General features: G+C 50.0%; 1 protein-coding gene across 12 annotated transcripts; it reads left to right on the forward strand.

The window, feature by feature from the left end:
- Positions 1-444: 444 nt before the first annotated feature.
- On the forward strand, positions 445-12472 carry ATAT1 (alpha tubulin acetyltransferase 1). Of its 12 annotated transcripts, none has more exons than XM_045541548.1 (13): positions 445-590; positions 1056-1116; positions 1231-1322; positions 1448-1508; positions 1606-1719; positions 1854-1955; positions 6585-6630; positions 6745-6813; positions 8463-8534; positions 8739-8982; positions 11517-11629; positions 11722-11764; positions 12113-12472. In XM_045541548.1, the coding sequence occupies exons 1-13, from the start codon at positions 484-486 to the stop codon at positions 12285-12287; spliced, it is 1299 nt and encodes a 432-aa protein (XP_045397504.1). In that variant the 5' UTR covers positions 445-483; the 3' UTR covers positions 12288-12472. The 12 variants fall into 12 exon arrangements, with proteins under 12 accessions (XP_045397504.1, XP_045397505.1, XP_045397507.1 ...); XM_045541549.1 differs by having other exon boundaries at positions 11550-11629; XM_045541552.1 differs by having other exon boundaries at positions 472-875; positions 11550-11629.
- Positions 12473-12591: the final 119 nt, after the last annotated feature.

Here is a 12591-nt window from a genome sequence, read left to right on the forward strand (position 1 = left end):
GGGTAGTAGCCCGCCGAGTGGTGTTTGTTCTTTTCATATGAGCAAAGAAATGGATGCTGCGGTCGCAAGAGCAGTGGTCATGCTTAAGGCAGCCCTGCCAGTGACTCCTGGGACCAGACACCGGGATGGGAAGTTGTGCCATTTTATCATGATGGCCTTTCTGGGCTCCAGCGCCCCACACACTGTTCACTCCGTGGCCAGCTGGCTGTTCGCCGAGTGGCTAAACTGTGGGAGAGTGGGCCCAGGAAAAGTGCGTTGCCATGGCGCCCACTGCCATGGCGGGGGCGGGGCGGACGGGAGGGGTGGCGTTGCTGAAGGGACGGCTGCTTCGGTGAGGAGACCGAGGTCCCTAGGCCAGGCGGGCTGCCAGAACGCTAGGGGCAGGGTCTATGGGCGGGGCTGCTGGAGGGAAAGACTCCGAAGGGCGAGGGGAGGGGCGGAAGTGACGTCGTGCGGGGCGGGTCCGGCCGCGCACAATGGGCCATGGAGTTCCCGTTCGATGTGGACGCGCTGCTCCCGGAGCGGATCACAGTGCTGGACCAGCACCTGCGGCCCCCGGCCCGCCGACCCGGAACCACAACGTCGGCTCGGTGACATCTCAAACCCGACCTATGGCCCTTCTCTCCTGGTGCCTCTCCAAACCTGGCCCAGGAACCACGCCCCCTTCTCACTGACTACTGACCCGTTCGTTATGATGTCCTGGCTCGCCCTTTTGGTGACCTCTGACCCTAGACCTAGTGGGGTTGAGCAGTGCTTGGGTCTGAGCTTTCACCCCTTGGCCCAAAATGTGGTCCCAGCCAAAGGATGTGGTTGACCCAGCCTTCCTGCTTCCCCACAATAACCTTAAGGCAGGAGGGAGTATACCACCTTGAAAGGTGTGACAGAAGTTTGGGTTCCAGAGGGATGGGGTGGGAAATCAGAGCGGAAGACTCCCAGGCAAAGGCAGAGGGCCTTAGTGTGGAACCTGGGTTGGAGTTGTGGCCCAGGTTCCCAGGAGTGACTGCCTAGGACCCTCCGATTCAGTATCTGACTCTTTCTCTTCTTTCTTTCTATAGTGTTGATCTGCAGCAGCAAATTATGACAATTGTAGATGAACTGGGCAAGGCATCTGCCAAGGTATTGGGGAGTCTTTAGATGAAGTAAAGTGGGGGACCTCTGTGGGGATGGTCAATAAAGGAGGCCTAGGTCCTTTGGAGGGACATGCACAGTCTGTCTTCATCTTCCTGGCAGGCTCAGCATCTTTCCGCTCCCATCACCAGTGCATCGAGGATGCAGAGTAACCGCCATGTTATTTATGTGCTCAAAGACACTTCAGCCCGACCGTGAGTGCCAAATGCTCTTCCATCCCCTACTTAATTCCTTCCTCTCTCAGCCCTCCTGGCATCTTTGACTCTGCCTCTTCCAGATAGCTGCCACTAGCTTGTCCTTTATTTTCCCCATCTTACAGGGCTGGAAAAGGAGCCATTATTGGTTTCCTCAAAGTTGGATACAAGAAGCTCTTTGTACTGGTGAGTGTTACTGGAAGCTGAGAGTTCGTATGTGCTGGAGGTTAGGGGGCAGCAAAGATGCCTGGGTCCTAAAAGATAGTTATTGTTTACCTCTTAGGATGATCGTGAGGCTCATAATGAGGTTGAACCACTTTGCATCCTGGACTTTTACATCCATGAGTCTGTGCAACGCCATGGCCATGGGCGAGAACTCTTCCAGTATATGTTGCAGGTATCACTTGTCTCTTCACTGGTCCACCCAAAATAGGGACCAAAGGCTTTGCTCTGAGCCCTTCAGAAGCCTGGGTTCCTGTTGTCATGCTCTCCCCATACTTCCTCCTACCCCGAGTCTCCTGTTCCCTGCAGAAGGAGCGAGTTGAACCACACCAACTGGCCATTGACCGACCATCACAGAAGCTGCTGAAATTTCTGAATAAGCACTACAACCTGGAGACCACAGTCCCACAGGTTAGAGGTTCCAAAGGGTAGATCTCCATTGTACATTCCTATTGAATTTATTTCTTATCTGGGGCAAAGAAATTGCAACTTCAGAAAGTTCCTTATTCCTCATCACACCGATTTCATTTTATACAACTAAGCTCTTTCTCTCATACTTCATCCTGCAGTCATTTCTCTCTCATCTATTTTGATTCTTTAGCATAGGTTGTCTCTCCTATACCTCATTTTCAACCCAAACACAGCTAGCTCATTTTTCACCTCCTTGCTTTCAACGCCATTACTCATTTAGTCAGTCAATATTTCTTTTCTTTTCTTTTTTTTTTTTTTGAGACAGAGTGTCACTCTGTTGCCCAGGCTAGAGTGCTGTGGCATCAGCCTCACTCACTGCAACCTCTAACTCCTGGGCTCAAGTGATCCTACTGCCTCAGCCTCCTGAGTAGCTGGGACTACAGGCATGTGCCACCATGCCCGGCTAATTTTCTCTGTATATATTTTTAGTTGTCCAGGTAATTTCTTTCTATTTTTTAGTAGAGACAGGAGTCTCACTCTTGCTCAGGCTGGTCTCGAACTCCTAACCTTGAGCGATCCGCCTGCCTCGGCCTCCCACAGTCAATATTTCTTAAGAGTCCAGAATAATATACATTCCATGCCCTTAGGGAGCTTTGGTCTAATATGGGCAAAGTCGTCTTGTTTATAAGTAAGTGTAGTAAAATGTTACTCATGGTATCCTAATCATTCAACAAATATTTATTGAGTGCTTGGCACTGTTCTGGGTACTAGGAATACTTTACTCAATAAAACAAAGAAAAGTCCCTGCCTTTGTGGAGCTTATATTCTAGCTGGGGAGACAGACAAACACAATAAATGAAGTATGTACTATGGTTAATAATAAATGCTCTGGAAAAATGAGATCAAGTGAAAAGGACTCGGGAGAGGCAAGGTGGGGATGGGCATGTGTGAGATCGCAGGTTGAAATGAGATAGTCAGGGAGGGCCTCACTGACAAGTTCATTTGAGCAATAACCGACAGGAAGTGAGAATAAGAGCCAAGCATTAATAATATCTGGAGGGACAGCATCCTCGATTCAGAGAATGGCTAATGCAAAGGCCGTGAGGTGGGAGTGTCCCTACAAGAGCGAACCGGCTGATGGGGCTGGAGCAGCATGAGTGAGGGGCAGTGTGGGAGATGAGATCAGAGAAGGTAATGGGGAAGGAAGGACATTTGGGGCCTTATAGGCTACTGAAGAGACTTTGGCTTTTACTCTAAGTGAAGAACAAGATCACTTTGGCTATGATCTTGTTTTTTTTCTAACAAGCTCAGTTTGGCTGCTGTGTTAAGAACAGGCAGTAGGGGAGCAAGGGTAGAAGCAAGTAGACTAGTTAGGAAGCAATAATCCTGAAGAAAAATGGTGGCAGCTGAGACCAAAGTGGTAGCAGTAGAGATGGTAAGGAGTGGCTAGATTTTAAATGTTTTGAAGGTAAAGCAAATAAGATGTCCTGGTAGATGGTATGTGGAGAAAGAGAGTTTAGAATGACCGCAAAGCCTGAGCAGCTGGAAGGATGAAGTTGCATTAACTGACATTGTGGTAGATGAGCTTTGGGGGAAATATTAGGAGTGCCTGTTAAGTATGTTAACTGGAGATGCCTGTGGCATGTCCAGGTTGAGGAGGCAGTTGGGCGCTTCCCTGGAGATCGGGGAGGAGGTTTGCTGTGGAGAGTGGTATTTAAAGCAATGAGGCAGGATGAGATCACCAAAGGAAGAGTATAGAGAAGTGGCCCAAGGACTTGAGCCTTTGGGCCCTCTTTAAGAAATGAAAGAGTTCTTGCCTGCTGGTCCTGGGGGCAGTGGGGGGTGGGGGCAGAAGCGAGAGAGGAGCGGAGGAACCAGTAAATGCGACCGAAGAGTGCCTAGTGACGTAAATGAAAACCTAAAAGGTGACTTGGAAGGCCACTGAAGAAAGTGTTTCCAGGAGGAAGTAATGGTTTATTGGGTCAAATGCTGCTAATCGGTGAGCTAAGAAAGGTCTGGGAAGTGACCATTGGATTTAGCTGCCTCAGGCCACATGTGATCTTGACCAGCAGTTTTGGTGCAGCAGCGGGTGGACGCCTAGATGGGGTGGGTCTAGGAGAATGAGAAGCTCGGAACAGGAGAACGCAAGAATAGGCCACTGTTTTAAAGGCTGCTTTAAGGGGAAAAGAAATAGAGCAAAAGCTAGAGGGGGAAGTAGATCAAGAGAGGGTTGATCCTTTTCAGAGAGAAGAACTAACAACGTAACAATGATTCAGGAGAGAGAAAATTTGATGTCCCAGAAAGTGGGGAGAATTGCTGAAGCAATGTCGTTGAGTGGGCAGGACGGGTTGAGATTTGGTTGGCAAGTTAGCCTTGGATAGGAGCATGGACGGTTAATCTGTTGAAACACAATTTGGCAGACGATTACAGAGGAAGCCTAAGGCTATGGTGGTGAGTGCTACCTTGGGCTGGGGTTGGGTAAGAAAGGCTCAACCTATGTTTAATCTTAAAAGGTGAGTATTTGTCAGGTGGACAAAGTGGGGTAGGCTGAATTGTATTTCATATAGAGGAACCAGTATAAGCAAAGGCAGAGAGGTAGTAAACCACCTTTCCGGGCACTGCAAGCAGTGTGGTGTGGCTGGAGGGCTGGGCGCGTGCTTGCTGCGGGAGGAGGAGGGTGGGTTCGTAGACGTTACAGTAAGGTCAAGGCAAGAGATAGGCTGGGTCTTCCTCCCACAGTACGTTTTTCCATTAAGAAGTAGCAGAGAGCATTAGAAGGCACACGGTATTTAACATCAAACACATTACCCAGTTAACGTGTAAGATCAGAGCAGTGTAGGGTGTAAATAAGAACAAATGATGTTTCGTGAGCTCTGTGTGGTTTCATGAACTCTTTGACGTTTCATGAGCTCTGTTGAGTTCCTTGAGCTCTGTGTGGTATATATGCATCATCTCAGTGGATCTTTGCACATCTCTTTGAGGTAGGTACTACTGTTAACCCTATTTTGGGCTTATGAAAACCAGTGACTTGACCAAGTTCACGCAGCTAATAAGTGGTGGAGTCTGGATTTGAACCCATAGCCTACTATTCCTGGCTGAAACACCACAGCAAGAATCAAGCCTGGAGCATTGTGGCTCAGCACTTTCAAGGCCGAGGCAGGAGGATCACTTGAGGCCAGGAGTTCAAGACCAGCCTGGGTGACACAGCAAGACCCTGTCTCTACAAAAAATTTAAAAATTAACCAGGCATAGTGGCTCACGCCTATAGTCCTTGCTACTTGGGAGGCTGAGGCAGGAGGATCACTTGAGCCCAGGAATTCAAGGCTGCAGTGAGCTATGATTGTGCCACTGCACCCCAGCCTGGGCAACAGAGCAAGACCCTGTCTCATAAATAAATAAATAAATAAATAAATAAATATTGCGAAGGCCAAATTGAATGTGATAATATAGTAGATTAAGTCTAAAATTAATAGTTACTAGTTGTTGAAGTAGTATCCTGGACTCTAGCATGTCTCCCCTTGACTAGCCCCACCCATTTGAACCCTGCTGAATTAATTTTTCTCAGTATTTGTATACTTAAACTGTTAACTTTGCTAATATGTTTTGTTTTGATCATTTTGAATGTCTCATCTTTTCCTGAAATTTTGTTTACCATGACTCCATTAGCCTGAGTCCTAGGAGACCTTAAAAGCAGGGTCTGGGTTTTTTGTTTTTATTTTTGTTTTTTGAGATAAAATTCACCATTTTAACTACCAAAAACATCCCCTCTTACTCATTAAGCAATCATCCGTGTTCCCCTTCCTCCAGCCTCGCAAACACTGATCTGTCTATATGGATTTGCTTATTTTATTTTAATTTTTTGAGACAGAGTCTTGCTCTGTTGCCCTGGGTAGAGTGCAGTGGCATCATTGTCATCATAGCTCACAGCAACCTCAAACTCCTGGGCTCAAGTGATCTTCCTGCCTCAGCCTCCTAAGTAGCTGGGACTACAGGTGCAAGCCACAATGCCTGGTTAAGCTTTCTATTTCTAGTAGAGATATGGGGTCTCACTCTTGCTCAGGCTGGTCTCAAACTCCTGAGCTCAAGCAATCCTCCCACCTCAGCCTCTCAGAGTGCTAGGATTACAGGTGTGAGCCACTGCGCCTGGCTGAATTTGCTTATTTTAGATAGTTCATATACATGAAATCATACAACATGTGGCCTTTTGTTGTCCCTGGCTTCTTTCACTTAGCTTATGTTTTTAGGGTTTATCCATGTTGTGGTATATATCAGTACTTCATCCCCTTTTATGGCTGAATAATATTCCATTTAATGGATATACTACATTGTATTCATGCGTTTATAATAACATATTTTTACTATAGCTTTTCTATGTTTAGATACACAATACTTGTCATTGTGTTACAGCTGCCTACAGTACTCAGTGCAGTAACGTGCTGTGTAGGCTTGTAGCCGAGGAGCAATAGGCTGAAACCACGTAGCCGAGGCGTGTAGTAGGCCATGCCATCTAGGTTTGTGTGCGTACGCTCTAGGATGTTCCCGCAATGACAAAATCGCCTGACACCACATTTCTGAGAACATATCCCCGTCATTAAGTGATGCAGGATTGTATTTTGTTTCATCTTCTAGGTGAACAACTTTGTGATCTTTGAAGGCTTCTTTGCCCATCAACATCGTAAGTGCTCTTACCTTGCGCTGATGGTGTAGTTGAAGTGAGGGGAAGGAAAGAGGTGGACTTTTGGTCCCACTGGCCCCTCACTGAGGGGCGCCACCCCTTCCTTCCTCACAGGGCCCCCTACTCCCTCTCTGAGGGCAACTCGACACTCCCGTGCTGCCTCGGCCGGTCCCACGCCCGCCGGTAAAGCCGCCTGGAAGGGTGCAGCCGCAGCGCAGTGCCGGCTCGCTGCTCTAGAGGCCACAGCAGTGCAGGGCCACCAGTGAATTGGGGAAAATTCTAAGGCAACACAAGTCTCCAGCAGTCGCACTTGTTTGCCTTTGCCCTCATGGGAGCTCGGTGAATTTTATACTTGGCAAGACTTTCAGTGAGCACGCTCGTCAGGGCCTGTGTGACAGCTGAGGTCGGCGGAGCCTCTTGCTAGTTCAGTCCCATCCAAGTAGGCCAGAGTCACGTTCCTTTTTAATTCCTGACTTTCTGTCAACCACTGAGGGACAGGCAAGTACAGACAGCCCTTCCATTTCCGTGTCATAGGATGGTGACATGAGCAGCCCAAAGTTTAAATATTAGGTTTAGAAGATAATGCTTGAAATTTATAAAACTTCCAACAAAATGATGAACTTGATTCGGAGAAACCAAACCTAGAAGGCACTGAAATGCTGCTCAGGTTCCCCATCTCACACACTCACACACACGCTCACCCACCCCCAGTCCGAGCCCCACTCTTCCTCTTCCTCTCTGCAGTCACCTTACGAAGGGGGAGCGGCACGTCCTCCTGCCGGCCGTGCGGTGTTCGCTGGCACAGAGCCCCTTCCTGAGCTGGCTTTCGGGCTAGCTTCCACCTCCCCTGTGGCCAGGAAACGGAGTCGTTCACCTCCACCCAAAGAACAGTCTGTCCCAGTTACGAGCATCACCATGTCGGGCTCAGAGAGGCCCTTCGCGTCCGCGACTCGCGTTGGTTTCAAGGCTTCTCCCGTCTGGCTCCCGCCGGCCAGGGCGGTGACAGCGGCCAGGGCGGCGAGGACGCAGGCCCGGGGCGCCTTCGCTGAGCAGTCTCTCTCTCTCTCTCTCCCTCTCTCTCTCTCTCCCTCTCTCCCTCTCTCTCCCTCTCTCTCTCTCTCTCTCCCTCTCTCTCTCTCTCCCTCTCTCTCTCTCTCTCTCTCTCTCCTCTCGTGCGCCGATGAGGGAGAAGCTCTGGCGAGGGAAGGGAGAGCAAGTGGAGAAGCGAGGACAGGGAGGCTGCGCTTGGGACAGCACGCCAGCCTCCCGTTTATTCTGGCAGCCCTTTCTCAGATGTCCACATTCTCTCCTCACCCTTTTTTTTTTTTTAACTTAATCAAACTTCAGTCTCTTCCCATCTTTGCAGAGGAAGGAGAGGTTCTGCCCCACCACAACCTCCCCTGACCTCTCCAGAGCAATTCCTGCTTAACCAAGGGCTTTGTCCATCTCATCTAGAGGAACCCGGGGTCCTCGCTGGCCCGGCTGGGACCATTGCACGGCCCCAGAACCCCAGGGGGGCCTGACAGCTCGCCGACAGTAAGACCTCGCGCCCCCTGGCTGCCTTCTCCTGCGTTCCCAGGCCCCAGAGTCTCCCCTTGGATCTCTCTCCCTTACTGTGTTTGGCCTGCTCCTTCTGGCTCTCCTCGAAAGTGCTCCGGCATTGCCCCCAAGTCCCCTTTTGGTGTGCTGGCATTGCCATGCGCTGCTTTGACCATGGCAGGAACTGTGGTGTCAGGGAGCAGAGGTTTGGGGTTGTGGGGGTAGCGGCTGGGAGGAGGGGTGCAGAGTACGTCTCCTAACGCTTGCCTTGCCTGCGTCCCCTCCCCCACTAGCTCCACCAAGGAAGCTGCCACCCAAGAGAGCAGAGGGAGACATCAAGCCATACTCCTCTAGTGACCGAGAATGTAAGAGGGGCCGGGATAGGGTGAATGGGCCTGGGGGACCTTAACTCAAGGGAAGAGAATGCTTGGGGGGATGCAGGGCAAGGATTCCTTCTCTCCAAAGGCTGATTTCTCTTTTTGCTACCCTAATCTTTGCTGTCATGACTCTCTCTTCTTTCCCTCTCCATTTTCTTCTTCTCTGTCTTGCTCTTCATTCTCTCTCCCCAGTTCTGAAAGTAGCTGTGGAGCCTCCTTGGCCCCTAAATAGAGCCCCTCGCCGTGCCACGCCTCCAGCTCACCCACCCCCTCGCTCCAGCAGCCTGGGAAACTCGCCAGAACGGGGTCCCCTCCGCCCCTTCGTGCCAGAGCAGGAGTTGCTGCGTTCCCTGCGCCTCTGCCCCCCGCACCCCACCGCCCGTCTTCTGCTGGCTGCTGACCCTGGGGGCAGCCCAGCCCAACGTCGCCGCACCAGGTAATAGGACTTGGGGGGCTAGGGACCCTCAGGAGTGTCACAGAGGATGTTAGAAATGGCAAAGGGCAATTTGAATCCATCAGAGATGTGGAACAATAAGATAGGGGGATTGAGGAGTCCTGAAACCTTTCAAGAAAAATATTCATGGACGTGATCTGGAAAAAAATTACAGCGAAGGAGCAGAACAAGACTTTATATGGAGCCTAGGGACCCTAGTTTTCATGTGAGATTTGAGTGGAAGGGCAGGAAGAACACAGCGATCCACTGGGAAGGGGAAACTGAGTCTTCTGAGATTCGGGAGATCTTGGCTTAACATTTGCTAGCGGCATGTCTCCGACACAGCCACTTGGGGAGCCACTGGCCCCGTGTCAGTGCCTTGTGAGCCAAGAGCCCATCTCAGCAGCAGGGAATGGGCATCTCCTTTCTTTCTTTCCCTAGCTTTCTCCTCACCTCTGACTTCTCTGTTTTTCTCTCTCCCCCATTTTCCCTCTCCCTACCTCCCACCCATAACATCCTTCCACAGCTCCCTCCCCCGCTCTGATGAAAGTCGATACTGACAGCCACCCTCTCGCCTCCCCAGGAGACCCCCTCCCTGAGAACCTCAGACCCCTTCTTCTATTGCATCCTCTAGGACCCAGTGGAAGCTAACAGAGCCCACAGGATTCCCTCTTCCTCCTTTTTTTGGACAACTGGGTTGTCAGGGTCCCAAATGGCCTAACACTTTGTAGCTTTTCTTACCACGGAAATCACCCCTTCTCACCTAACTTGGGCTCTGAATACTCTCCCCACAGACAGCCTGATCTGTTGCCAGCCCCCTTGGTTGGGTGGCTCATACTCATTTTCTAGAGAAGCACTCTTGCTTGCTGTCACTCTAGAATACCATGGAAGGTCCAACGGCTTCCTCTGCGAGGGAAACCTTTTAAGGAGTCTCACCCATGGAATAAACCCCATATTTCCCCACTGTAGTGTCTGTTGGTGGCTCTAACACTGCTTCGTGCTGCCTGCCACGCTTGCCGTTTGGGCCTGCCAATGCCAGCCAATGAGTGGGCTCTGCTTCAGAGCAGTCCAGTTAAGTAGGACAGGGACTTACCATCTCTCCAAAGGGATCCACTCAACATTGCCAGACTCTTAATTTCCACGTGTTTTGTGTGTCAGGAAATCCCAAATCGACGTTGCTTTGGGGTCTCTAAAGGAGACTGGTTACACCACCACTTCCTCCAGATCCAGAGTCTCTGAGGGAGTTTGGTTTTTGGCAGTAGATCCCAGCAAGCACCCCAGGATCACTCTTAGCCATTTTTCAGAAAATAAGCCAAGGATCTATTAGATCCTGGAATCCCCTGTCACACCATCCTTCCCTGGAAGCTAGATGCTAATATATTTGTGTCTTTTGAAACGGTCTTGAGATGAGAGACCATGCTTCCTCTGGCCTTCCTCTCTCCTTTCCTCTGTAGCAAGAACCTCCTTCCCTGCTCTGTGCCCAGGGTATAGTTAGATCCTCCCCTCCCTACCCTCTGAATGTGTGGTAGATCAGGTACCCTCGCTGTGTTCCCTCAAATCCTTGGGAGCCGGATCTCCCCTCCCCCCACTCACTCCTCCTTTTTCTTCTTCCACTCAGTGTTGTCTGAATAAAGTGTGAATTCCTTTGCATTTTCTAAATTGACATTTTCAGTGAAAAAAAAAAGAACCACACACAAGAAAACAAACTTAAGGTGTCAGCCTCGTTTGTGCATTACCCCGTATTTTCCTGGGATCTCAGAACTTCTATCCCTCTCATTTTCTTCACTTCTGAGGTCTGCAGATCTTTTACCACGGAGCCTCAGAGCTCCCTTTCCAGGATCTGGTTTCTGCCCACATCCATCTTCATTGCTGGTTCTTCTGCGGAGTCTTGTGTTTCCTCTCATGTAGTTGCTGGATCCCTCTGTGTAGGCTTCTCTACCTACTCCCCAGGCCCTCCAGGAACCTCTAGTTCTCCCTAGTGACTTCTACCCCTTACCCTAGGCCAGCCCTTTCTGAGATGTCAAGACTTACCAACATCTCTCGATTCCTCTTCCCGGTCTGTGATTGCCTGACGTGTGCCTCCCTGTGCCCTTGGATCTCTCTCCCTTACCTCCACTGAGAGTCCAACACAGTCTGTCACCCTATTCCCGAGGCTACTTTCCTTTTCCTCCTAAATTTGGCCTTGTAACTCCCTATTTCCCTCTGGTCTGAGATATGTTATACTTGGGGTAACCATGTTTTCTGAGCGAAATATCAGGGCACCTGGTCCTACAAATTCCTTTTTGCCTATATGTGAGTCTGTTCTTACGATTTGGATCACATTTAGCCATACATTTAACACCTTACCTCAGCCAGAAATAAAGCAACAAATCAGGATTGCTCCAGAAAATCTTGGGGTATATAATGAGCTCCCCCTCTTTTTTGGGAGCTCAGCTTAGATTAGAACCCCTTAGGAATAATAATTGTCCCCTTCTCTCTGTTCCTGTCCTGTTCCTCTCCTCTGATTCCTCCATACCCACCCATCTTTCATCCTGTAGCCTCTTCCCCATCATCTCCCGTTTCTTCTACAGGGGGACTCCCCCAGGGCTGGTGGCCCAAAGCTGCTGCTACAGCCGCCATGGGGGGTTGAATTCCTCACCCCCCAGTGCAGGTAAGTATTTGTTCCTCCTTACCCTCAAATCAGGTAGGCCACAGTCACTATCTCCCCCAGCCTTCCCACACACATGCCTGGTATTTCCGTAGGCAACCAGGATTGGAAGCAGGGGGAACAGGAAACAGAGAATAGGTGAGGTCTAAACCCCTCCCTTAACAGCCTCCCACCACCTTGACTCCTTTCCTAACATCAGTCTCAGCCACTGCCTCCTCCTAAATCTTACTCTATGAACTGGACACCAGCTCCTCCCACAATTCCTTCTACCTAACATTCTGCAAGCCTCTTTCCCCAAAGGGTCAGCTCTGGTACTTTTGGCATTCTCTGAGGGGTTTTAGATTTGGGTATAGCACTAATGGTTCTACCTCATACCCATCATGTGTCCTCTACATTAAAACTTGGCATCTAAGACTTTGAAGAGTCTGCAATCTTAATGCTCACTTTAGTGCCCTGTAACCCCCTGTCCATCTCCCCGCTTACCAGGTCTGCCAGTGCGGAGCAGGTCACGTCACAGGATGGGTCTAGGGAGGAGCCCACGCGCACGGTTCCTCCACAGGCCCAGGCCCCACCAGCCCAGTCCTGGACAGTGGGTGGGGACATGTTCAACGCCAGGTTCATTCGAAACCTGCACGAACGTCGCAGCACCAGGCCTTGGTGACAACCCCTTCTCACACCTTCAGAGTCAGTATTATTTCTCCCCCACTACAGGAAAGTGCCAAAGTCCAAGCCTCATAATGGATGGGTTCATTCATTCATTCATTCAACAGGCTTTCTTATCAGCTCCAAGTCATTTGTATCTTACTTTTAGCCAGAGCAATAAAAGTATTTATTTTTATCACGAGAGCTATTGAAAAGTTCGACTGTCGTTATTTCAATGCCACCCACCCTACACTCTCGGTGCACCCGGTTCAGCTCCATCTTCGCTCAGCTTTTTGCGGAAATGCCTCAGGTGAGAGTGAGTG

The sequence above is a fragment of the Lemur catta genome, chromosome 2, assembly GCF_020740605.2.
Source record: "Lemur catta isolate mLemCat1 chromosome 2, mLemCat1.pri, whole genome shotgun sequence".
Classification (NCBI taxonomy): domain Eukaryota; kingdom Metazoa; phylum Chordata; class Mammalia; order Primates; family Lemuridae; genus Lemur; species Lemur catta.

Excerpts from the sequence above, each read along its gene's own strand:
- ATAT1 (XM_045541548.1), top strand. The coding sequence starts at position 484 with ATGGAGTTCCCGTTCGATGTGGACGCGCTGCTCCCGGAGCGGATCACA. Across the intron at positions 11,630-11,721 it reads TTCCTCACCCCCCAGTGCAG|GCAACCAGGATTGGAAGCAG; the intron begins GTAAGTATTTGT and ends GTATTTCCGTAG. Across the intron at positions 11,765-12,112 it reads GAACAGGAAACAGAGAATAG|GTCTGCCAGTGCGGAGCAGG; the intron begins GTGAGGTCTAAA and ends CCCGCTTACCAG.